The sequence below is a fragment of the Leptonotus elevatus genome, chromosome 11, assembly GCF_054856555.1.
Source record: "Leptonotus elevatus isolate MCC_2025b chromosome 11, RoL_Lele_1.0, whole genome shotgun sequence".
Taxonomy (NCBI): Eukaryota; Metazoa; Chordata; class Actinopteri; order Syngnathiformes; family Syngnathidae; genus Leptonotus; species Leptonotus elevatus.
In genome coordinates this window covers 16,734,416-16,759,096 of record NC_141249.1, presented here as the reverse complement: position 1 = coordinate 16,759,096, position 24,681 = coordinate 16,734,416, and the positions used below count along the sequence as shown (strand labels likewise).

The following is a 24,681-nucleotide window of genomic DNA, read 5'->3' as shown; positions in this document are numbered from 1 at the left end:
TTAGCAGCGCATCAAACTGCCATTGACTCGTCACGCTGTAAAAAAACAACTTCCGCGTTCATCGCGTAAAAAAACAACTCGTGACATCAACATACTGTGTCTTCAGTTATTGCTTATATCGTTATGGTTTGGGAGAGTAGGAATAAATTAAATGGGGGAGCATGCTCGGACAGTATTCATTTCCCTCTTCTTCATGCATCTTTAACACCTTCCTTCTTTTTCTTAGTTGTACTTTTGTGCATTTCTTAATCCCCTCCTATAGGTCTATGAATTACTGCTGTCATCAGAATACATATGATGTAGCCTCGAAGTACTCTTTGAATGTTCAAGAGTAAGCAGTAAACATCAGTCATAACTTCAGGTAGGTTTAAATATAGTGTGTAAATACACTACTCATAAAGTTAGTCATTTGTTTTTTGGGGGGGATTAATTCAGGATGAATCAAAAATGCAATAGAACCTTTACAGTGATCTTAATTTGACTTCTAAATTTCGCATTTGAATGCAAAATATTTCAGCAGTTCCCCCTTATTTTTTTTTATACATGCTGTTCTCTAACATGGAGCTCGACAGCAAACTCCTAACGTATCAAAATATTCTTTATTCAATATATTCAGGGGTGTCAAAGAGTAAAAGAAGTGAAATCAAACAAAAAAGAGGGACATTTAAAAGCACAAACCACAAAAATAAAAATATTTTTGGGGGTCAACCTCAATTAATTACTCATTTGTTTTGCATAGTCTTTCTTTCTCTCATGTCTTAAAGGCACACGTTAGATGTAAAAGCTGTACAGTGTGAGTGTATGTACCATTTTCTAGACCACAAGTGCAAAGAAGAAATATTCTTACAGTATATCCTATATTCACACAAAAATATAAAACACATTTCAAGGTATTATAAGATACAAAATATTATGAACAAAACATATAAAATTTATTCTTAATAAAAGCCAGCTACTTGATTAGAGGTCCAACATTTTCAGTGCAAACCCATCTTTGTACACAAGAGGAATGAAAAAAGGAATTGAGACTTGAAAAAGAAACATTTCAATTATGTGAGGTTGGATGCACATGAATAAATGTGGATTTTCACACCAAACCAAAAGAGGAGCACACAGATACTTGCTGATGAGTCACCAAAAGTAACACGTTGAAATTGCTCGACGTTGATGCCATGAAATCAAAAGTAAGAGCAGAGTGCAGCTGGACTGCAGTTTGAGTTCAACAAATAAGCGCTTAAATGGACAATCGGATCATTCCATGTTAACTCAAAAAATGTCCCTCTTGAGATTTTCTTCAAATTTTGAGGTGTGGTTGGAAATGAAGGAAAACACCAGAACCGTTCAGTTTTGTTGAAACAATACCACTTGGGAAGTTGATAATAACTAGTAAAAATGGTCAGGCGGAAACCTAAGTCAAAATTTGGTAAATTTAACACTTTTCCACAAATCTAAACTATTTGTTTGTTCCCATTTGTTTTCCCTCAAATTGCTGACAGATCTTTAACAATGCAACGGTTAAATCACTCACCGGCGTTGACGTTTATATTCATCGATCTCAACCTGACCATTTACTGCCGCCGACGTATATATTTGTCAAGTACGTTTTTCAGTAGCAATGAAGAATTTAAACAAAATCTGAGAGATGAAAGTCAAATTGATAACATGGGAGTGACCCAGTCAGGTCCTGGTGGAAAAGTCCATGTGTGTTGTCAGCATCCATTCTCCTCTACTTCGTCCTCGGCCACCACGGGCAGAACGAGGTGGGAGATGCGACTCCACAGTCCGCTGAACTTATTTGTGTCCATCTCGTTGAAGGCCATTTGGTTGCTTGTGCCCACCAGCCTGTCCTTCAGATAATCCTGAACCGCCTCCTCGACAACCCCGAGCTCCCTGCTGATGACCTCCTCCTGAGGCAGGAGCACGGTAAACAACAGGAAGACCTCCTTGTAGGCGGCGTGTTCGTGGTCACAGTAGCGATAAAAAAGGAGCGTGGAGCCGGGCGGCAGCTCCTCCAAGCGGTGGATGACGGCCGCCGTTCGGTTCCCGTCAAAGGCCGCCTGCAGCTGCCGGTCGACGTCCAGCTTCACCCCATCGCTCTCCAGTCCGGCTTTGCCGGCTCCGTCGATTTGGAGCACGGAAGCCTCCAGTGCCGAAGAGTAGGCGGACGCCAGGCCCTCGGCCAGGCAGGACAGCGTCTTTTCGGCGCCGCGCCCGGACGTCAGGATCAGACTGACGGGCTCTGTGGGCTCGGTGCTTCTCAGGTGCTTCTCCAAGTGGATCTTGCTCCTTTTCCACAGTTCGGGACTTTGACTGTGGAAGCGAGCCTCCAATTGTGACAAGAGATCCGCGAAGGGCTCGAGCCTCACAGACCTGGATGGACGCCGTGCTCCTTCTGCAGACTTCCGGTAGAGGGAGATCAACTTGTCCTTGTAGAGCAGCAGCACAGCTGAGCTGAGCAGCAGCAGGATCACAAGCGACCAGCGGAAATAATGACGAGATCCTGAAAGTCAAAAGGACCACATGCATGCATGTTTAGGTCAGCCCTACATGAATTTATGCCAGTGAAATAACTTGATCTTTACCTTGTGATGATCCTCTAGCGCATCTCCTGGCAGCCCCTTGTGTCTTATTCATTTCTGAGAAAGGAAAATAAAACAGAAATATCAGCATTGTTTCCCAATTTAAACAACCAGGTGGATTCTCTTGAGAGTCCAATCACCTTTTTTCTTGTGGGGGACCGGTTCCTTCTGGTTTGGTATGTTATTGGCTCTGTGTCGTACTGTGTAAGATGGCGCAGAGGCTGCGTGCACACTTGGGACGCTGTGATGGTTGACTCTGGAGATATCTACACACGGAGGAGATTTTGAGTTCAATTCCTGAAATCAAGAAACTTCTTTTTACTCTCAAGAACATTTAGTAACTTTAACCATACCGACGCTTTTGGGTTTAGCCTCCATCTTCTTCTTGTACTCGGCCATGCTGGTGATTTTGTGGTTTTGCACATTGTGTATACTCTGTGATGGTCTTGTTGGTGCGCTGGGTTGCTTGAATGTGGCAGTTTCTTTAGTTGATGATGCCTTGACTGAAGAAACACAACAAAACTGTCATACCATTTAAATCTATGCAGTTGAATACAGAGAGAAAAGGGTTGTACCTTCGTTGGGTTGCGTCAAGTGTTTGTCTGTATTTTCACTTGGACGGCAGCGCTCGCCAAGCACAACAAACGGGGACAAATTCACATCTCCTAAGGATCCTATTTTAGATGAAAAGAAACAGATAAATGGTCGTGCGTGGCACATCAACCGCTCAAAAACCATAAGATAGGTCCCACAATGTCTAAGTCAAAAAAAATTTTTGCAAAAAATATGAGCGTGTAAACAAATTAAGGTGCAAATTTATTTGTCTCTTTGCCTATAACAAAACTTGAAAACAACAACCATAAAAGAATAATCATAAAAACTCTACATGTGTCAATTTGAAGCACTTGCCAAGTGCTACACTTACCAAGTGCTACCTTTGGCTGATACGGACTGCCCACTAAATCTTCCTCAATATCCATTCCCTGGTCTTCATCTTCTTCTCGTGCTGCTGACTCCTGCAGCTCCATTTCCTTTTTATCACCACTGCCAAATGACGATTCTTCTTCCTCCAGCCGACTCTTCTTGCTAGGGGATGCTGGAAGACGAGTTTTGGACAATTGAAACACTTTCCTTTCGGCGCGAATGCTATGACATCAAGTTTAATTGTCGTTGAAGCCAAGAAAATACAGTCGCCTCACCTTCATCTTCTGAGCCAGACTCCACATTTCTGGATCCATTCATATTTGGGACAGAAGAAGACGACGACGACGCCTGCTGTTGTATTCCCCTTTTAGTCCTCTTTATTGGAGCCCTTGGGGTAGCTTCAAAAATTACAGCTATACAGGGAAGGGTAATTTTAATTTAGCGAGAATGATTGGATTTAGTGTCTTCAACAACAATTAAATCATGCCAGTGGCCGTGGAGCCGCTCAACAAAACTCCTCAAAGTCAGAATACAGTCAAATGAGCTAGCCTAGCATCGAATGCTAATCTCATTTAACTGTCTCAGTCTGTTACACTTACTCCCTCCCGTTGACTGCCGTCGCGTCGACCTCCTCACAGCTCGGGGGACCGTATCTTCAGGAACTTCCGTATCCATTTACGGTTTTAATTTGACCGAAAAAAAGACGATAGAACACGGATTAAATAACGATATGAAACATCGTGCTCGGATGAGCCAGGAATTACGGGGGAAGGAATTACGCGAGAAGACAACGGAAGAGAAACCTTCCACCAGTTGTAATCCTCCCTCTCGCAACACGGTCCCAGTTGAACGGTCCCACTTGAAAATAAATAAATAAATAAAGACCTGTCAGCGAGAGAAACGGCGAAACAAGACTACGTTATTGGTCGTATTTCACGGTGATGTGATTGGGGGTGAGTTTCTAAATGTATCTGCCTTTGTTATTTATGTAGTCATGTGCTCGATTCTGGGTTTCCACGAAAAGGCGGCTTGCTTGTCGTTGCAGCTCTGCTGTTAGCATAGATTTGCTAATGTGCTAACTGGTTTAGTTTCATTTTGTCGCATTTTCTGATCGCACTTGTGTCGGTGAAATAATTCAGTCGGACTATTTGTTTTCCCCTTTTTTGCATACATTTTACATATGGGTTTGCTAGCTTTAATACATTATCGATCTATATCGTCTTGAGGGTGTACGTAACACGTTTGGACAAATCGTCTTGGACTCTGGACACTTTGAAGAGCAGTTGTCCCCAGGTGGATCAATGTTCAAGTTGGTGCCGTCATAACATGACACAGGTTTGTCCAATTTTATGCCACAAAGGACCACTCATTGGGCTCGTTTGAGTGAAGCTCCCAACCAGTCATGGAAGACCCACCAGACCCGGCTGTCAATCTCCATCAAGAAGCAGCAGCAGGTAATGCAATGCAATGCACTACAGATGTTAAAACTTTAATGGAAACGTACCAGGTATACTGGTGTTTAATCGTGTACCTAATGTGTCATGTTGTCAGGTATCAAGGGAGAGGACGATCAGTCTAATGAATCATTGCAACATTGTTCAGGTAAAATGGTTGAGGTTTTATTGTCACCAATTGACTTGCAACTATATTTAAAAAAAAAAAAAGAAGTAATTTGAACCTCTGATTTGTAAAAAATAATACTGTAAATCAGCAGTCCCCAACTTTTTTTTTGTGTGTGACCAGTTTCACTTGAAGCATTGTTGTGACGGACCCTCATAGAAACAAAAACAAATGATTCATAATACAACTCACCATTTTGCTGAATATAGTTTTCCTAATTAGTGGGAACCCAGTGCCCCCCCCCCCCCCCCGAATTGGTCCCTATTTATGGCAATGAAAAACAGGTATTGTCATATGGCCACCTTGTTTGTGCTGCAGATGGTGATCAGCCCAAGGAGAGGACCATCACGCTGACTGATGAGCCAACGCAAGGCCAGTTGGATGAGGCGGATGTGGAGAACAGCGCCAACTATTCGCTTGAGCTCAATGGAAATACTGATGAGTCTGACTATGATGGCTCAGTGGCACAGAGAGACGAGGAGCCGACAAGGAAAGAAGAATTGTTAGCTGGTGAGTGTTTCCTGCCTTAAATGATAAGTAACTTGTTTAATATGCCCTCAGATTACCTCAACTTCTAAGCGGTCTAATATAGTTTGAAGATACATGTGCTAGATGTTGGCAGCATGGACTTCAGAAGTGAACAGGCAGCAGTTTAGCAGATGGGGAACAATTCTTTAGAAAAGAGGCCACAAGCTGTTTATTGACACTCTCAGTAGAAGTTTTCTGTCAAACTAAATAAGGAACAAGATTTGCCAATTGTGTATTTAAAAACAACAACACGACTGCCTTAGGAAAGTCCACTAGCTTAATGCTAACAAAGAATGCAAAACTACATAGTCGGGCTAACGGATAGCATCAATGGCGCTGATATAACCTGTTAAAGAAATTGATATTTTCAAGAATATATTATACATTACATCCTCTGAAAATCATCTAATAATACTGCAGCTTACTGAGCAGTTTTAACGAGTGATTTTAGTTACAAGTTTGATCATGGAATAAATTAAACACGTAAGCCAGGGCACCACTGTACTTACATTTTTTCTCCGCTGTAGCTGGTGAGGACCAACCAGGGGACGAGGAGGCACCGGAAGACACAACACCAGCAACAGAGCACAACGCAAACCCCGATCATGTAGACGGCCCCGTAGGAAGTCTCCAGGAAGACCTTCTGGTCCTTAACGACACAAACTGTGATGATCAAAAAGGTGCGAACAGCACATTTGATATTTCTCTCATGTTTTACGTATGTACATATCCACCAACGTAATCATTTTGATCAGAATCCAGCATTTGGAATCCTGTGGAAGAAGAGGTCACACAGGTGCCGCGGAAAGCCTCAGCGGAGGAGCTTATGGATGGTGATCTGAGGACTAAAGTTGAGACCATCGGCCCGACTTCTCAGGAAACGGCTAATTTAGGAGTTACTGCAATATCTGGAGGTAACTCAAAGCCATTCATCCATTTTCTGTTCTGTTTATCCTGATTAGGGTCACATGCAAACTAGAGTCCATCCAAGCTGACTTAGACTAAGGCCCCACATAGATAGAGATTTTTTTGTTTTCTTGTTACAACCTTAAAGGTCAAGTCAAGCCAAAATTTTCTTTACAATATGTTCTTTGCGCTCCCAATAATCTAAACATGGTATTCTAATTAATATTGTCTTTCTTTATCAAAATCAATTTCTGGGAGCAGCCATTTTGTCACTTGCTGTTGACTACATATGAGTTTGTTTGTTTTTTACACACTGTTATTCATGATGGGATTTTACAGTAATCTGCCAATTAATCAGTTACCAGAATTTTATTCTTCCGAATATTAGAATTTACCGTAAAAAAAAAAAAATCCATATCGGTTCAGTCCTATATTTTATCACAAAAAGAAAAATATACATCCATGATAAATAGTGTTTTAAAAAAACTCTTACTCCTTACAGCAAGCAAGTACCTGATGGGCATCGGCATAGTGTTAGTACTCGTCGCCATCGTCGTGCAGCACTTCCTCCGGCCCGAGCCTCCGCCTCCGAGCGCCACGCCTCCGATCGACATCTTCCTCAGGGAATTGGACAGCGTCAAGTCTCGCTTCCCTCGCCAGCGACCCGAACTGTGGAGCCGAAGCCGGATCCACCTGAAGAGGCACCTCCTGACGCAACGGCCCAGCGAGCCGGTCAGTGTGATGCTGACGGCGGGGGTGGCGGGCCGCCGGACGCTGCGATGCCTGGCCCGCGACCTGGCCTCCGCCTTCTCCTCCGCCCTGAACGCCTCCGTGCTGCACATAGACGGCGCCAGCAAAGCCGGAGCGGACAGCGACCAGGTGAAAATGGACATCGACGACCAGCTGCAGGTGGCCTTCGGAGGGGACAAACCCGTGGCGGTGATTCACCGCTTCGAGCAACTGCCCCCGGGCTCAACCCTCATTTTTTACCGCTATTGTGACCACGAGAATGCGGCGTACAAGAAGACGTTCCTCATCTTCACCGTGTTGCTGGAGGGAGAGGATGAGATCCCCGCTGGGACTTCTTTGAGCGCCGTGGAGGAGATGGTAGACGACCACCTCCAGGGGAAGTTCCTCTCGCACGGCCGGCCCCTGGCCTTTGACAGGATGGACCTGGACAAGTACGGCGGACTGTGGAGCCGCATTTCGCACCTCATCCTTCCTGTTGTTGCCGAAGAATGGACAGAGCATGAAGGCTGCTCGTGAACATTCGGATTATCTTTGACTGCATCTTTGAGGTTGGTGGCGGGATTTTTGACAGGTTTGCTGATAAGGTGGTGACATTTTATGGACAGAGATTAAAGTCCAGTTGAGCGCAGCTCCGCCAAGGCTGACCAATTGGGGAAATGAAGGATTTTTTTTTTAATCCAATAGTTTTAATTTTCAAACAGAAAAAAAAAAAAATTCATGAAATCAATTAAATATCTTTTTGACCAACTGCTTAGAAAAATTACTTCTACGGTCACAATAATGCAAAATATGACTGATTCCGGTGTAGTGGTTGGCTTGATTTTGTTCAGCATGAAAATAAGTTTCAAGAAGCGCAATAGATTAAAACAAATATATTTTCCTGTGCTAAAGGTATAATACAGAAGTCTTGTATAGTCCAAAATAGACATTTTAATATTCTGATTGAATTAAGTAGCAGCTCTGTGCAGGATCACAACAGGAAAATTGTTTTTGTTTTACCAATCTTTTAGGTTATTTATATACAGTATATATTTTTTTAAATCAGGTTTTGTTCTCTGATCAATGCTTGAAACATCGCAATACACAACACTATGTCTCTTTAATGCAATTTTCAACCCTCCTGTGGCACCACACTATGGTGTGCCTTAACCGAACTTCCGATGTCATAATCCAGGAAGACAGTATTGTACTGCTTTTAAGTGTACATGTGCCTTCAATAAAGTTGACAATTCTGAGGAGGCTTGTACGTTTTGTTGCAGTGTATGCCAGTGCCATATAGAGGGCAGCATTAGGCAGAGACCGGGTTGGGCAAATTTGTGTGTTTTTAATAACAGACAGACGGGCCAGGTCATACATTACGATATAATAGTTACCATTTGTATGTTATATACTGGTAGTTAAAATAATTAATGCGGCTAATAACTCATGCACATTATTTTTGAAGTAATTTAACAATTATGTAATACATTTTATATATTTGCAATTTTACCATTTTTGAAATAAATACTGAAATAATGCAACATGTAGTTTCCTTTAGTAATAATAATATGCTCATTATAATATTTCACTTATAATAGCTACATTTAATAAACCATTCAAAATGTAAGTCATTTATTAAAAATTGTTTTTTTAATCCAGTGTTCACAATTGTCGATCAATTATTTCCTGAGATACATTAATTAAAAACAATTTGGTTTTAGGAAGAATTTGCAAAATTAATACAACAAATAAAATCATTGTTTTTTTTTTTTAAATCATGCAATCTCTTTTTTTCAGTGTTTATAATGAATTAAAATTAAGAAATTATGTAATAAAAAACATGAAATGGATATGTAAAGTTTTTACATGTATTCATATATTTGATTACTTAAAATCATTTAACAACATTTTTAATGAGAATCAAATTAATAGCATTTTAATTAACTGACTTTAGGAGAGGAATTTGCTAAAATGTAAAAGTTTCTTTACTAATAAATCATGATTATTATTTGAAGTTATTTTATTTTAAATTTGAGTATTTAGAGTAAATTAATGCAACAATAAAAAAAACTTTAATAATAAAACAGTTTATACTATTATTATTATATTGTATAGAATTGATTTAATTCTAATCAACAACATATTTGATCAAATGAGTGTAAAATGTATATTCAAATTTGTTATGTTGTTAAATCAATGAGAACTTCATGAGATAGAAAAATACAAACACTGACCGGCCACTACATTAGGTACACACACTTTGGCATCAGAGCCAATACATGATGTATGTATGCACTGTATCCTAATAGGCACTTTTTCAAATTATTTGTTTTCCTTACCCAATAAAGCAGTCGCTCACATCCAACAGCACGGGACACATTCATTGCCTGACACTTTTACAGTGCTGATGTATATTGAGTTGAACTCCTCCTCACTCCTTCCATCGGGTCCCGCCTCCTGTCGGCACTCGCGCAGCTTTCACACGCGCGCTCTCCCTGCCTCCACTCTCCATCAGTGCATTGACATCATGGCCTCATAGAACCTCATCTCCAAAGTCTGGACTCGCCATGAGGAGGCCAAGGACTTTTCTCGGCTGCTAACTTGAACAATCGGCAACTTTTTTTTTCTGTCTCTCTCTCTCTCTCTCCCTCTCTCTCTCTCATCGCCATCCAAGGGACTACAGTACTGGCAGCATGTTGAAGTGGTGTGTTGTGGTCTTGGTGCACTGTGCGCTTATTGCGCACGGAGTCGCCGTGCCGCCAAACAGCCTGGCTGCTGCAGACTCCAGGCTGCAAACTGACACAGAGGCAGGGCAAAGTGCCAGCAAGCTGCAGGAGGTGACGGATGACGGGCAAAACACCCTCTCCAAGGTAAGGTGTGCGCTCACGATGCATCATGCAGTTAGGTCCTGATGGATTGTTTGCCTTTATACACCACTGCAATGGATTTGAAATAGAACAATCAATGTGAGATTGATACAGTAAGTGAATGAAGTGTAGCTAAGCAGATACAATTCAGTCAAGTCCAACTGTCATCTCAATGCAAGTGAACTAGGCCATCATTAGTCTCACCAAAATGAAGACAACTAAAGTGGATGATGGTGAATCATCAACACAAGGCAGATGTGCCAGTTGGATTTTACAAAGTGCAAACCGCTGGTAACATCCAAGAACAAACAAATCAAGACACAAAATTCTTATAGAAAATGGTATCATAATGATGCAAAGTGTGGCAATGAAAGAAAGGCACAGCATGTAATCTAAAGCATAACACATCATGTGTGAAACATGATAGATGAGCATCTCTGACTGCTAATGGAATGCGCTCACTGTTTATTGATATGAATGCCTGACAGGAATAACTGTTATAAATATACTACGAAAGCAATTTGATACTTTTTGAAGACAATGGAATATTGTTAAATGGTCATATGTAATATACTATAATATAATAATTAGGGCTGGGTTTAAAAAAACACAAATAATCGATATCGAATCGATTTTTCTTGTCGAGCCCAGTATCGATTTATAAACCAAGAATCAATCATTTAAATACCTCTTTTTTCCACCATACATTTTTAAGAAAATAGAATATTAAAGGGCGATATATATATATAATGTTTGTTGATTAGTTGAGCTAAGTACAGTACATCTATTGAAGTGAGATTGTGCATTAAATGACTTAATTAAAGACAGGCTACACTTCAATGACATACTGCTGGTTTCATTTGACAGTAAATCTATTGTGGTGGTGTATAAAGGCAAAAAAAAAAATCACTCTGGATTTAACTGTATGTTGCGTGGGACACCTGACAACTTTTTGTGCACAAACTTGAGCGTGGTGGAAAAATACATACCGTCCTTTTCTCTTTGTAGCTGCTGGGTGATTATGACAAAGTGAAAGCCCTCTCGGAAGGCTCTGACTGTCGGTGTCAATGTGTTGTCAGACCCCTGAGCAGGAGCGCCTGCCGGCGGATAGAGGAGGGCAGCGCAACCGCGCACGACTCGTACACGGTGGAGACCATCACGTCCGGTCCGGAGTGTAAGTGCGCCTGCGTCGCTCCTCCGTCTGCAGTCAACCCCTGCGAAGGAGAGCTCAGGCTGAAAAAGCTTAGGGAGGCTGCGAAAGATGATGTCAAGGTGAAGTGTCACACCACCACCCCCTCCCAAAAAATTCAAAGGATCATCTCGGAGCTTGATTGGCACTCTGGTCTCCAGTTGATCTTCACGTCTTTTGACCGAGTCCACTTGATCGTTTTAGTTGGCCACCGTCCTTGAGCTTCTGGAGGGTTCCTATTATGGGATGGATCTACCCAAGCTGCACACCATCATCAGCAATCTGGTGGACCGTGTGACACACATTGAAAAGGTACCAGGTGACGGCGAAGGATCCAATCTGTGTCATGATGAAATAGTTATAGGACGTTTCAGCTAGGCCTGAACAGACATGCGGACAAAAGTATTGGGACACCTGGTCATTACACCAGTAGAGAGAGTCAGTCCTATCGACTATGGAACTATACATATGCGGACACTTTCGACAAGATTTTGGAATGTCTTTGTGGACAATTTTATGCAATGCACATGACATCATACCCTGACCACAGCGTTCATAGTCAAGAGTTTTTAGTATGCCGCTGTTTAACTCATTTGCTCCCCAAAACGTATAAATACGTTTCATTTGAAATATTACCATGCTCCCATATTCATATTCATAATTCGTATTCATACGTTTTTTTATGCTAGAGCATACATAAGGCTTTGATACAGCCTCTGAACTGAAGAGAAAGCTTGAAGCAATGGTAGTTATTACAAAAACGGCCTGCAGGTGGCAGCAGAGTATAAGAGATCAACCAGGGCCAAGTTGCAGCAAGCTGTTTCCCCCACTGTTTTAAACACATTTGTGAATAATGATAAAACTTAGCTATATTCTAATGCTAATTGCTGCAAAACGGAAACAGATAGGTTTGACACAAAAACATTTTCGCCAAACACTTTTCCCTAGCTAACACGATCTTCGCTCTTTTTAGTTATGGATTGGTTGCTGACCATCTAGATCGGTCTGTTCTTGTCTCTGACTGAAAACTCATCCAAGCAGAAGGAACATGACTATATGTCAGTAAACTGAAGACGTTAAAGATTTTCTTATGGTGTCCCAATACTTATGTCCATATAGTGTCACAAGAACATCACCGTATGTTTAATATAACAATCATTAGTCTAACTATGGGGTTATAAAACAACAACTAGCATACCATATCATGTCTCAAACCTGGTTGAGATAGTATGAAAGGGGCAAAATATTACTATAATAATAATAATAATAGCAACTCTTCATTCTTGCATCAGAAAACATAAAAGTCCCAGAAGAATGTGGCGGTCTGCGTCTCCTGACTCCATATACTAAAAATAAACCCCAATTGTAATCATGGCCGGGACAAATTATGGCGTCGTCGCCTCACAGTGGAGGCGAAAAGATCCAAAAAGAGGAAAACGCGCTCACATTAGTCGCCATGTGTGGAGTCACGCTTTTGCAATGTGTAGATGTTGACCTGATCTTCCACTAGCTGGCTGAAGTGACATGAGATGTGACATAACCATTGTTAGGCACACTGAAAATAGATGTGCTTTTCCCCACTAAGTGGCCTCTGGAGACATTTTTTTTTTGCATGGGAAAACCTGGAGAAAAATGAGCCTCCATTTAGACTTGAAGTATTTTTACTGTACATAGTCTGCACACTATACTGTACACTATTACCATATTACATGGCAGCTGATGTCACATTCCCACAAAGAAGGAAGCCGCGTTAACTATTGTTTATATTTACTTAGAGCAGGGTTGTACAAAATAAACATGTTGCTTCACCATTATTGTCTGATGACATCAAGCAACATGTTCTGGTAAACTGACACTACGATATTATTTGTATTACAAATATAATATTGTTTTAGGTAGTAAAACAATATATATCTACAAATACAATACAATATATATCTACGATATATATTGTATTTGTCAGTGCCCAAGAAAATATCAAAAAAATAATTTTTTTGTTAATCCAGAACACAAAATCTTTTTTTGTGGTGAAACAAATTTTACAAAATTTGGAGATACTACACATAAATTTTGTTAGGCAGCATAATTTTTTTTATTTTAATTAATGACACTAGATGTGTCAAAATTAATTGAGTATCAACAATTAATTGATCATCAAATTTACTGACAACTATTTTGATAATGGACAAATCGTTTAGAGCCAGAGAAGTTTCAAATTGTCCAAATCCTCTGATTTCACGATCACCGATATTCCTTTTCACATTTGGAAATGATGTTTAATGTTAACCATTATAATCACATTTGTTCATAATTGTGTAAAGGTGATGGACTTGAAACAGACCAAAGATGAGGTAAAGTCCCACACGAACCCACCGAAGCCGACCGATGATGCTAAAAGGCGGACCACGGCCCCGCATTCACCTTCACACCACCAAGATGATCACGATGGAGAGAAACTCGGAGGACCAGAAACGTCTCAAAAAGCAACGGTAAACGTGACACATAACCAAGTTAACAGATGCTAGTCACCAATCCAAAAAGTAAGAAACCATCGTATTAATGTTTATAGGTTGTTAGATACAAGAGTCTTGTCACTAATCCTAGTTTGGAAGGTGATTTTATTAAAAAGCTATGGACGAATATGTAAATTTTTCCTTGATAAGAAGGAGGCCCGGGTAACTGTAGCACTGCTGACCCCATGACAGCATCCAAGTGAAATGGCGATCTACTCCAGAAGCGTTGGGTGGGCTTCTTCCCCAAAATTGAATCACCATGCTGGTATGCTCTCTCAGGGGCATTACGCAAGGTTATTGATGAAAATTGAAACTATGTGGAACAAATCTAACGTGATGATGAAAACATGGCAACATGATGCGCCCTTTGCTGAGTCCAATACATAAACTCGAAAGTTGGTTTGAAAACGCTGTGTATGTCCAGTAATTACAAAAATCTAGACCACACTAGCCAAAGCTCTCACTGCCATAAACAAAAACAAACTCTGTCCCTATTGTTATCTTATTTTCAATCATTTCCACCAAGTTTATCTCAGCGTTACACAAAGAGCGCCAACTATTGCTCCAAATAAATATTTACTGATGAAAAACGTTTTTGTTTGGCAAACTTTGTTCAAACATACGTTTCATCTCGCCGGATTGTTGTGAAGTTGTTCCTCTTGTCTACAAACAGGAGAAGCATGTGGAGAAGTTTGTTTCCAGAACTCTGTCCGACGGTTCGGCTCAGGTCACCAAGGTGATGCCGCACGCGGCTCACAAAAAGGGGGTCAGCAAGGAGGTTTCTCATGGTTCCAAGACTGCTCTTAATGGGATGATTATCAGAGGAGTGACGTTTTACAAGTCTGAGCCAGAACCGATGGCCACTGACGACGGGGAGCATGAAGAGAACGGTAAGTGCCACTGCCCCCCGGATAATAGCCATGGTCAAGGTCCTTCAAGCAACAGGATATGGCGTATTTGTCCAACCACTTTGTTTTTGCAATAATCAGCATGCACTCTGACAAGAACCAGCTGGTGGCAATGAACGACGTTTATAAAGAAGTTAAATAAAAAAATGTGGGATCTCTGTCTTACTAAATGTCAGCTCATTTATGGTACAACAAAATCCATTTTCTATTCTGGGGCAAAGCAGAAATTCCTCAAAATTGTTGTGCGTAATCAATCTGTCAGTCTACTTTTATGGACAAAGATGTTGAGTACCATCCTTCTAATCCGACCATTTGCAAGCGCGCCTAGGGAAAAGGAACAAACCAAAACTGCCTAAGTGGTGGTAATAATCAGAGGAAGCTGCGTCAATGAAATTTGACCGTCCGTCATTTGGCATTCGTCAATAATCAGGACATCCTTCCGTTATCGTCAGTCCGTCAATATCTCAAGTCCAACGGCATTGTAATCATCAATCCGTCATTCGTCATTCCCGCAGCGAAAAGGATGTCCGCCATGGTATCTGACCGTCATTGCGTAGCATTAAATGTGTTCATAGACGGATGACCAGGGAGGGATGACCAGAAATGTTTAAGATTGGCCTCAGCTGCCTTTGACCTAAACATCTTCATCCTCTGCAGATTTTGAGTATCACGGATTCAGTGGCGATGGTCCGATCGACCTCCTCATTGAGGAGAATCTTCTTCAACACAAAGCTCGTCCGCGTCCCAGGGAGAGGGCAGATCCGAGGTCATTCCACCCATTTACGACTGGCCTCGTTCATGACCCCAAGAAGGCCAGCCGGGATACAACCCTAACAAAAGATCTGAGTGAAGAGATCCAAGACATTGATACACCATCCGTTTCCAAATGGGCCGAGAGTGACGCAAACACAACAAGCAAAGTCACGTTTGCTCCCTACACAACCTCCATGAACATCACGACGATGAACTCTGCATTGCAATCCGTTCCTTCGGACATCAGCCAGGGGACTTTGATAGCGGACCCTTCCCCAGATGTAACTACCAAGGAGATGACCATAGCAACCCAAGCCGATGATAAGACAACACCTAAAAGTAGTACACAAACAATCACAATAAAAACCCGAAACCTGGAGATGAGTGATCAAATGCAAACCACAGGGGCACCAAGCTCCACTGTGAAGAATGTGACCCCCAACACTGGGACCCAAACTACCAACAGTCCAACAACTACAGTCACTCAGGTTGCCCCCACAACACCACAAGACTCTGAACCGACCTCCCTTCCAGTATCTTCTACAGAAAGGCCTCCACAAACGTCCCCATCTGTCACCACCACACCTGCAGCAACTTCTCCTCCGGCCACTACCGCCACTCCCAAGACCACGACGACGACAACCACTACGACCACGACCCGCCCCGGTCGGGGGCCTACTGTAAAACGAAAGTACAAGATCAGCTGGGAGGAGGAAGAGGAGGATGTGGAGTTTGATGACATCATGCAAAGGCAGGAGGGAGCGACTACAAGAAAACCAGGTAAAATGATTCCTCATAATTCTGTATTTTGTGTTGCATGGACACTACATCTGTGCCCCTGAACATGATCTGCTGTAGAAAATGGATGGGTTGAGTCATTAAGTACTGAGAAATTACAGAAGAATGTAAATATATGATCTGTACCAAATGTTAAGGAGTTCCTTTCTAGGCCCGCACCTCACGCTACAACAAAATTGGTTGAGTAGTTTTTGTACTATCTGGCTAACAGACTAATACTTGTTAATAATATAACCGGCTTGACTGAGGTTGCTACAAAAGAGGTAGAAATCGACACGATCAATTTTGGGAAAAGGTCCAACAATGGTCAAATAGTACAATAGAGTATTATTTGGACCGTTCCGTGCCAATGTGGCAAACCTTGCGTGCGTCAGGCTGGTTCAAATAAAAGCCAGTTAGAGTAATTATTGTCAGAGTCTTTGAGGTGGGTCTGGAAGATGTTGATGCTCTTCTAAATCCCTACTCATAACACTCGGGGTCTTTTGCAGAGGAATGTAAGGACACCCTGGCAACCATCTCCGAACCAGTGACTCACAACAAGTACGGCAGGACCGAAGGGGCTTGGATGAAGGATCCCAAGTCAGACAAAGACAGGATTTATGTCACTAACTTCTATTATGGGAACAACCTCCTGGAATTCCAGAACATGGAGGTTTTCAAAAAAGGTGAAGCATTTTTTGTTGATCCTTTTGATTTCACTTATTCCTTCTTACCTTTCCCAAGGACTTAACCAATCATTTTCTATCCTCTCTTAGTTAGTGCTTTTATCAACTCCTACCATTTCTGTATTCCTTTTCCAGCCCACTTCACCAACTCCTATAACTTGTTAATCAACATTCTTAGAGCATGTTGCCAACCTCAACAAACATCCTCTTTGTATATTTTGTAGCTTGTTTTGTTATCTCCGAACGTCCTCATTTCTTTGGCCTTTTCACCTAATCCAACAAATTTCCTATTTAGATTTTTTCTTGGCTGTTTACTATTTTCTTCACTGTTATACACCAGACCATTGTAACAACAAATGTCCTTTCCTCATCTTATCTTTAGTCATTCTTCATTATTGTGCACCAGGCACCAGACAGATTGTGTGTGTTTTCTTCTTTTGATGAATAAATCACCTTTCGGCTGGGTTTGGGTGCTCAAAATACAAAAAAACATCTCACCAATATTTAGAAATAAACTTGCTAAGTATCCACCTTTGGAAAGTGGCGTGGTCCCCACAAGACCATTTTGACTGATCAACATGACATTCGGCAGATGTTTATCATATCAGAACAAGGACCCGTGTACAAACTTGAACAGGAAACCATCCATTTTGATTTGAAGCAGCCATTTTAGGAAAATGCCAGGCTCGTACTTTGCTAAGATACTTCACAACTAGACAAAACTCCAACATCTCCTAAGATAGTCTTTTGTGTCTCTCTCTAGGCCGTTTTACCAACTCTTACAAGCTTCCTTACAACTGGATCGGCACCGGTCACGTGGTGTACAACGGCGCCTTCTTCTACAACCGCGCCTTCTCCCGAGACATCATTAAGTTTGACCTGCGGAAGCGCTACGTGGCCGCCTGGACCATGCTGCACGACGCCGTGATGGAAGAATCGACGGCGGCGTGGGAGTGGCGCAGTCATTCAGACATCGACTTCGCTTTAGACGAGAGCGGCCTGTGGATCATCTACACGGCGATGGATGATGAGGGCTTCTTACAGGAAGTGGTTGTCCTGAGCCGACTGAACCCAGTGGACCTCAGCATGCAGAGGGAGACCACGTGGAGGACCGGGCTGAGGAGAAACCACTACGGGAACTGCTTCATTGTGTGTGGCGTCTTGTACGCTGTTGACAGCTACAACCGAAAGGATGCCAACTTGGAATACGCCTTTGACACGCACACCAACACTCAGATGATTCCCAGAATGCCTTTCACCAACAATTACACCCACACGACCCAAATTGACTATAACCCCAAAGAGGGCGTATTGTACGCATGGGACAATGGACACCAAGTTACATACGATATTAAGTTAGCATATGTAGACTCCAATTAAGCCTTTAATTGTAGAAAATTTCAATTCGTAAATGGATTGTAGATCAGTCCAACTGGCCTATAATGGCTATTTGTTCAATTTGTACCGGAATTTAAATAAAAAAAAGTGAGCCACACTGGTCAGGCAACACATCATGTTTTGTAGTGTAAAGCTCGCCGCACACCGACAGACATGACTGAAATAAACAAAACTGGCCAATTACAAAAACAAACAGTTGACAACTGACCCTTGCACACTTACCGTCAATACCAAACTTGCAAGGAAAAAGGTGACATCCTGAGTTTACATAATTAAGAACTTTTCATTAAACCACAAACGACATAACACATTAGTCAATGAAAAAAAAAACTGACCTCGAGAACACAAATGACAACATTTCTATCAATACATGGCTTTTTCTTACACTAAACTAGTCGTAAAAATACATTGTCGAGCAGTAACAAAACTTTCGTTGACTGTTAGCTTGAGCGTTTTAGCCACTCATAGATGCTCAGCGTTTCTGTAAACATCCCAAGCTAAACTTAGCTTTTAGAATAGTTCAACTGCACAAAATGCGACTGAATCGTTCATTAGCATTCGGCTAAGTCACCAGGTGTGCGGCTGGCTTAACAGAGCATACTAGCCCCTTCAGATCAATGTAGAAGAGCCATTTATACAGTACCAAATGGAAGTTTGGTCGACTTTGAAAATAATTTCCAACTGGAGTTGCTCTCCAAGAAGCAATTTAATTTTTTTAATTGTACAAGCAATGATTTAATTTGAATTTTACCATTGTTAATGCAGGTATAAGAAGTTAACCAATTGCAGTTAACGAGTATTAATCTGTTAAAAACAAAACAACTCATCACTTGGGCATATTATGATAATAAAAACCCTTTTAGATAAATGTTGTGTCAATTACTCTACAGTGAGACTGGGCCGACTTTGAACAAATTCCCATTGGAGCTCCACCTAATCAGTACGTAACCAGTATTCATCAGTTAAAGCCTTCAGTTTTAAACATTAACTGATACAAATGTCTAAAATGACATTTAACACATAATATAATGTAAAGCTTACGTTTTTTTTCACCTGAGAGTAGACATTTACCACATAATAGAATGTAACGCTTACGGGGTTTTTTCACCTGAGAGAAGCATATTATGGCCAAATGGTCGGTGGCTAGCAAACTAACGGCTAAAAGTAATCTTCGACAACTCAGAAAAACAGGAAGTAGAAACTCACCAAAATAAAAATGGTTACAACGATCAGTCCGCTTACCTCACAGTAACTTTCTGTAGATTTCAAAATAAGGTTCCATCCACTGTACGTTACCTTTACAATTCCTTAGTGCCTCCCACATGTTGTTCTTTGTAAAAAGCTAATTCAAAAAAACGAATTGCACCTGGAAGACTGTTAGAGGGTGATCTTGTCAGCTTCAGAAAACGACAGACTGAAATCAAAAGCACAGCCAAAAATAAATAAAGTATACAGAAAATCCAGTGTTTATTTTGATGTATGCACAAAACACACATATTCCATTGAGTACAACTGGTTTGCTGTGACATTACGTGGGAATCAAAAATATATTTCTGAAGCGCACACACCGACAGGAAGGCAGTGTTTAAAAATTAAATATAGGGCGAAAATAAGCATGTAGCAAAACAGAGCTGGACTTCATTTATCAGCACAGATTGTGAAAACACAATTAATTTATTTTACAATTACAAATTAAAAATGAACCCCCTCCCAGATCTGCACTGCAGTGCAAACTACTACAACTTTGTCATAACATCACTATATAAACATTGTTTTAAATTCACTGTATGAAAAGTGCAATATTTTTTTTTCACATTTCTCCCCCCCAAAGGACAGCTTTTGAACTCATTCAATCTGAAAACCCACCCCATGTAAAACAAAACTTTTACACAATGCAACACAAAGACACACATGAAAACATACAATTTTGTCGCAGGTCACGACAATAGAAATAAATACGTACATCTGAATCTGTTGAAATATTTTCAAATAAAGCAATATTCTTCATCAAGAGTAGAAAAACAAAAAACACCAAGTGCATACACATAGTGGTCAGATGTTAGAGAATATGTGACTTCCTGAGCTTCCTGTATGTAGCTGTGTTCAATCTCCTGCAGTATTTCTTCAGAATTTATACGGACAAAATTTGCTGTAAAAATGGCACAAATCAAATTTTGCACAAAAAAAAAAGAAGAAGATGTCTATGTTGAAATGTTTTAGTATTATTCTTTAGCCTGGTTGATCCAAATATGAGGAACAAAAAGTGGACTTGAGGATCGAGCTGCTATGGTGTTGTGACGGGGTGACTCAGGGTTCACTGCTCAGCCCCCTGCTGCTAAGCAATTACCTGTATGTGGGACGTCTGTGGTTATGCGGGGAAGTTAGTGCAGCTACCACAAGGAGCTATCTCCCAACACTTACAGAGTACCTTCCGGAATTCAGGCCACCACAAAGAATGTGGCGACTGGACCGATGCAAACTATCGATATTACTTCAAGTCTTTTGTTTAGTTTTTACCGATGGTTACTGTCGAGTCTCGACAGTGACCCTAGGCCGACCCCATGAGCACGCCGACAGGAGGGGCGGCCTGGGCGTCTGCCGGTGAGTTCTGATAAAAGGTTTGTGTGCGGTTGACCCGGAGCATTGGCGGGATGGTGGCTGAGCGGATGTGGATGATCCTGGTGTCGGTCACTTCGCAATCGATCTGCATCATCACCTCAAATTCCTTGTCATCGATGATGCTGTCTGTAAGGGGAGATGAGAAGATGTAAATACGTTATTGCATAAAAAGGGCATGCATGGGAGAAAAGTGGCTTTTTGATTACACACATTAGGGGTGCACCAATCACAATTTTCTGGCCGATCACAGATCTTTAAAATGTCAGACATTTTTAACTCATTCACTCCCAGACATTTTCACTGAAGCAACCCCCTTTGCAACCGGCTGTTTTACTGGATTTTGACTGATTTTGCCAGGCCCACAGAATATTGCGTTCTATTGCTATAAAAACATGGAACCTACCAAAAGAAAGATTCGAGTCTCAGGAAAGTTTCATCAGGAAAAAAAAAGTATATTTCTATCTGTTTCCGTTTTGCAGCAATTAGCATTAGAATATAGCTAAGTTTCGTCATTCTTCACAAATCTGTTTAAAACAGTGGGGGAAAGAGCTTTTTGCAACATGGCCCTGGTTGATCTCTTATACTCTGCTGCCACCTGCTGGCCTTTTTTGTAATAACTACCATTGCCTCAAGCATTCTCTTCATTTCAGAGGCTGCATCAAAGCCTTTTGTATGCTCTAGCATAAAATAAAATAAAAACAAAAAACGTATAAATATGTCTTTGGGAACATGGTAATATTTAAAATAGAACATATACGGTTTTGGGAGCAAATGAGTTAATATATACAATTGCAAATAATCTACCAGTTTCTCTCCTGTCAAATTCTAATCGCCACGCCTTAAAATAAAGACTGAGAAAGGACTTTTTTTGATGCAGCTGGAGGCTCGCTTACTGATGGGAATCTGGACGGTGAGTCATGCTGGATTTCTCCCTCGTATAAGACAAAGCGGCTTCCTACGTGAGCTGGACACGCATATTTGCGAGGAAAAAGCGGTGAGAGAGAGAGGGGGATACAGAGCTATTGGGCCCCTTGTGGGTTTAGAAGAGGAGACAGTTTGGAACGAGACCGTAACTTAACTGACCCATCTTGAAATTTACAAGCATGTGTTTTTTTTTCTTCTTACATTGGAGACAAACGTCCATCAAAAGCTATGCTTGTCAAAATCCATCAGGAAAGGGAATGTATTAAGAACAATAACAGTGTCACTAAGATTAAATTAAAGACCAATTCATCAGCATGATTCAGGAGAGTCCACCCCAGAGGTTTTCAAATACATCAAGAGAGCACCAGACTGTTTCAAGTGTGCTGTATTTTTCCATCTACCTGTGCAAAAAAAATCAGACTCCTCCACAGCTTTGCAGCATGTTCACAGGGTTCTCTCTGGAGGGAAAATACAGGATTCTGGAAGATTCCGCAGGTGTTCATGTCATTAAATCTCTGTCCTGACTATGACCTCATCTACTGCTGAGATTCATCCTTCGCACCTGCAGTGAAACACACTTAGCAGACCTCTTTGGATGGGATCCAAGCTGAAGATCTGTTACGCTTTGGCTATTTAAAAGCAAGATTCACCCTACTCAGCTTTATCGGCGTTTGTCAGATAACACTTTCAGGTTGATCCAGTCTGTAGAGGCTACCCTGAGCGGGCGAACAGCAGTGGCGCTTTAGGAATTTTAATCCACGAGCCACTGAAAATGTGCTTAGGAGAGGACAGATTTCAGCTCTTGCATTGGATCTCAATAAGATAGGCAGCCGCTGTGAATAAAATGCCCAATGAGATGAGAGCTGGTTGAAATGTGACGCTGGTAAACTCTGCTTTGTTAAAACCAGATGTCAGAAACGACTGCACGCCTCTTTGTCCAGTTGTGCAGTGTTTTTGGCTCCAAGTACATAAAAACGATCAGTCTTAGTCTTAGATAGTTAGTTGTACTTTGAAAATAAATACAACCAATATGTCAAGATACTTTTTTAAATTTGTTTATATATATATATATATATGTATATGATGTGAGTATTGCCAATTTCATAGCTATAAGAATCTACTCCATAAAGAGCGCAGGTCATATCTATCAAACCTGTCTACAAGGGTGTCATGCACTTAGACTGCAACTGATCTCGGAGAATGAACGGGTGACTGTCATACAGAATGCTGCACGAAAATTTAGGCTGATGTATGCCAATTCCTGTTTTTTTGTTTTGAGACTTCAAGCTCAACTATCTCTAGCCTATAATTACTTTTTAAAAGACACCACAATTCTAATACTTACCCTATAATTTGCGGGCTACGATCTAGAGAGATCACATCCTTATTTCAGGGCCTTTATTTGTTTCCTTTTACTGTCAACACTCAGTCTTTCACCGAATGACCCTAATAATAGTCTGAAGGGCACAATGGAACAACCACGAGACAACATCAGACCCTTTGGTGAAGCTGCCAAATTTGCCCTCCGCTTAGACACGGCCTCCTTCACAGATACCATCTGGAGGTGTTCCACAACATTTCAGTGACACAGCGAGCCGCTGCAGCCTGATAAAGACTGGAGGTCTGGTAAGTATGCCGCAAAGTAATCCGGAGCCACATTGGCGCCAATGCTAAAGGAAAACGTTTAAGGGTGACCTGATAATGACCTAACATTTTTAACCCAGGAAAGGATGCAAATACACCAACTAATGCCACCAAAATGCATAATCTGCAGTCCAAAAGAAGAAGCCAATTTAAGATACGAGCGCTAGATGTTGGTAGCGAACTCAGTTCACCACAAGTAGCAGTTTGGAAGATTGTGAACAGTTCTTCCAAAAAAACAAACAAACAATGTTTGCTTTCAATCAGTTTATCGCCACTGCCAGTTCAAGTTTATTGTCAAACATGTTGTGTATTTAAAACATATGCCTTTGAGAGTGTGCTTGCTTAATGTGAACGCACAAGCAAAACATTATTGGGCTAACAGATAGCAGCGTTATAATATTTGAACACAAAAGTGCAGCAACGCATATAGACTGACAATCCAACAATACTCATGTAAATCTTCATCTTATGCAAAAAAAAAAAAAAACACCCCAACAAATATTACTTCAGCTTACTGAACAGTGGTGACCGTCCTCTTTGTTTATAGCTGTATGTATTACACTGCCCCCGGTGGCTAAGGAACACATACCAAAAGGAACTGCACAATTAATTACTCGTGACGCACAATGTGTTTAATTCTTTACATTCTATTTAATTCTGTTATGTTTATGCCATTTTTTATAAATACATTTTTGGGGGGTGTTTTGTAGGCTACAACGTGATTAATGTAATTTCAAATAATTTCAATAGGAGCATCTTTTCCAGCTTTCCCAACTTCTTACACCTTTCTATTGTGATGATTATTTTCTCAATAAAAGACAACATTTTAATTCCTATGGATTTTAGGAGTACACTTTGGTGTTAGTTATGGGGTGGTGTTTGGGGGGGACGTTCTTGGGGGAAAAATGCTCCCCTGTACAGGGTCCCTGGAGTCAAAACGCTTGAGAACCCATGGTAGTACACCTGGTTCAAATTTGGGCACAATCCGGTGAATTTCCTTGCCGCATACTGTTAAGTAGGACCTGTGGAAGGAGCCCAAAACGCCTTTTTTCCCCAATTGTAATGATCTTTGAGACAGAATTGGTTATACTCCCCCGTGAATCAGATTTCAAATGTT

At 41.2% G+C, this 24,681-nt stretch overlaps 4 protein-coding genes across 7 annotated transcripts in view; 2 read left to right on the top strand and 2 right to left on the bottom strand.

Annotated features, from left to right (window-relative positions):
- Positions 1–580: 580 nt before the first annotated feature.
- Positions 581–19,546, bottom strand: LOC147166080 (uncharacterized). Of its 3 annotated transcripts, XM_086090221.1 has the most exons (12): positions 19,486–19,546; positions 11,143–11,681; positions 9,626–10,222; positions 7,071–7,779; positions 6,161–6,300; positions 3,779–3,916; positions 3,505–3,675; positions 3,155–3,253; positions 2,933–3,082; positions 2,720–2,845; positions 2,583–2,636; positions 581–2,500 (listed from the first exon to the last, which is right to left on the bottom strand). In XM_086090221.1, exons 6-12 carry the CDS (start codon positions 3,819–3,821, stop codon positions 1,710–1,712), a joined length of 1,434 nt encoding a protein of 477 aa, XP_085946347.1. In that variant the 5' UTR covers positions 3,822–3,916; positions 6,161–6,300; positions 7,071–7,779; positions 9,626–10,222; positions 11,143–11,681; positions 19,486–19,546; the 3' UTR covers positions 581–1,709. The 3 variants fall into 3 exon arrangements, with proteins under 3 accessions (XP_085946347.1, XP_085946345.1, XP_085946346.1); XM_086090219.1 differs by lacking the exons at positions 6,161–6,300; positions 7,071–7,779; positions 9,626–10,222; positions 11,143–11,681; positions 19,486–19,546 and adding an exon at positions 4,103–5,320; XM_086090220.1 differs by lacking the exons at positions 3,779–3,916; positions 6,161–6,300; positions 7,071–7,779; ... (1 more) ...; positions 11,143–11,681; positions 19,486–19,546 and adding an exon at positions 4,103–4,349.
- LOC147166081 (torsin-1A-interacting protein 2-like) lies at positions 4,305–8,545 on the top strand. 2 transcript variants are annotated; one of them, XM_086090222.1, is made up of 7 exons: positions 4,305–4,456; positions 4,864–4,957; positions 5,055–5,105; positions 5,442–5,633; positions 6,179–6,331; positions 6,407–6,565; positions 7,060–8,545. In XM_086090222.1, the coding sequence occupies exons 2-7, from the start codon at positions 4,906–4,908 to the stop codon at positions 7,821–7,823; spliced, it is 1,371 nt and encodes a 456-aa protein (XP_085946348.1). In that variant the 5' UTR covers positions 4,305–4,456; positions 4,864–4,905; the 3' UTR covers positions 7,824–8,545. The 2 variants fall into 2 exon arrangements, with proteins under 2 accessions (XP_085946348.1, XP_085946349.1); XM_086090223.1 differs by lacking the exon at positions 5,055–5,105.
- On the top strand, positions 9,759–20,189 carry olfml2ba (olfactomedin-like 2Ba). The gene is made up of 8 exons (XM_086090217.1): positions 9,759–10,156; positions 11,162–11,425; positions 11,547–11,654; positions 13,664–13,831; positions 14,529–14,745; positions 15,421–16,296; positions 16,803–16,979; positions 17,743–20,189. Exons 1-8 carry the CDS (start codon positions 9,980–9,982, stop codon positions 18,357–18,359), a joined length of 2,604 nt encoding a protein of 867 aa, XP_085946343.1. The 5' UTR covers positions 9,759–9,979; the 3' UTR covers positions 18,360–20,189.
- The window catches only part of atf6 (activating transcription factor 6), a 29,799-nt gene continuing 24,938 nt past the window's right edge, over positions 19,821–24,681 (bottom strand). The window contains exon 16 of the mRNA XM_086090218.1: positions 19,821–21,122. Coding sequence (XP_085946344.1) covers positions 20,926–21,122 — 197 coding nt within the window. The 3' untranslated portion in view covers positions 19,821–20,925. The remainder of the gene's footprint in view (positions 21,123–24,681) is intronic.

Coding starts and splice junctions, on each gene's coding strand:
- olfml2ba (XM_086090217.1), top strand. CDS start 9,980: ATGTTGAAGTGGTGTGTTGTGGTCTTGGTGCACTGTGCGCTTATTGCG. Junction 11,426..11,546: donor CTGCGAAAGATGATGTCAAG/GTGAAGTGTCAC, acceptor TGATCGTTTTAG/TTGGCCACCGTCCTTGAGCT. Junction 14,746..15,420: donor CGGGGAGCATGAAGAGAACG/GTAAGTGCCACT, acceptor CATCCTCTGCAG/ATTTTGAGTATCACGGATTC.
- LOC147166080 (XM_086090219.1), bottom strand. CDS start 4,178: ATGGATACGGAAGTTCCTGAAGATACGGTCCCCCGAGCTGTGAGGAGG. Junction 3,917..4,102: donor ACGGCAGTCAACGGGAGGGA/GTAAGTGTAACA, acceptor TTCCCTGTATAG/CTGTAATTTTTGAAGCTACC. Junction 3,676..3,778: donor GTCTGGCTCAGAAGATGAAG/GTGAGGCGACTG, acceptor CTCGTCTTCCAG/CATCCCCTAGCAAGAAGAGT.
- LOC147166081 (XM_086090222.1), top strand. CDS start 4,906: ATGGAAGACCCACCAGACCCGGCTGTCAATCTCCATCAAGAAGCAGCA. Junction 5,634..6,178: donor GAAAGAAGAATTGTTAGCTG/GTGAGTGTTTCC, acceptor TCTCCGCTGTAG/CTGGTGAGGACCAACCAGGG. Junction 6,566..7,059: donor AGTTACTGCAATATCTGGAG/GTAACTCAAAGC, acceptor TACTCCTTACAG/CAAGCAAGTACCTGATGGGC.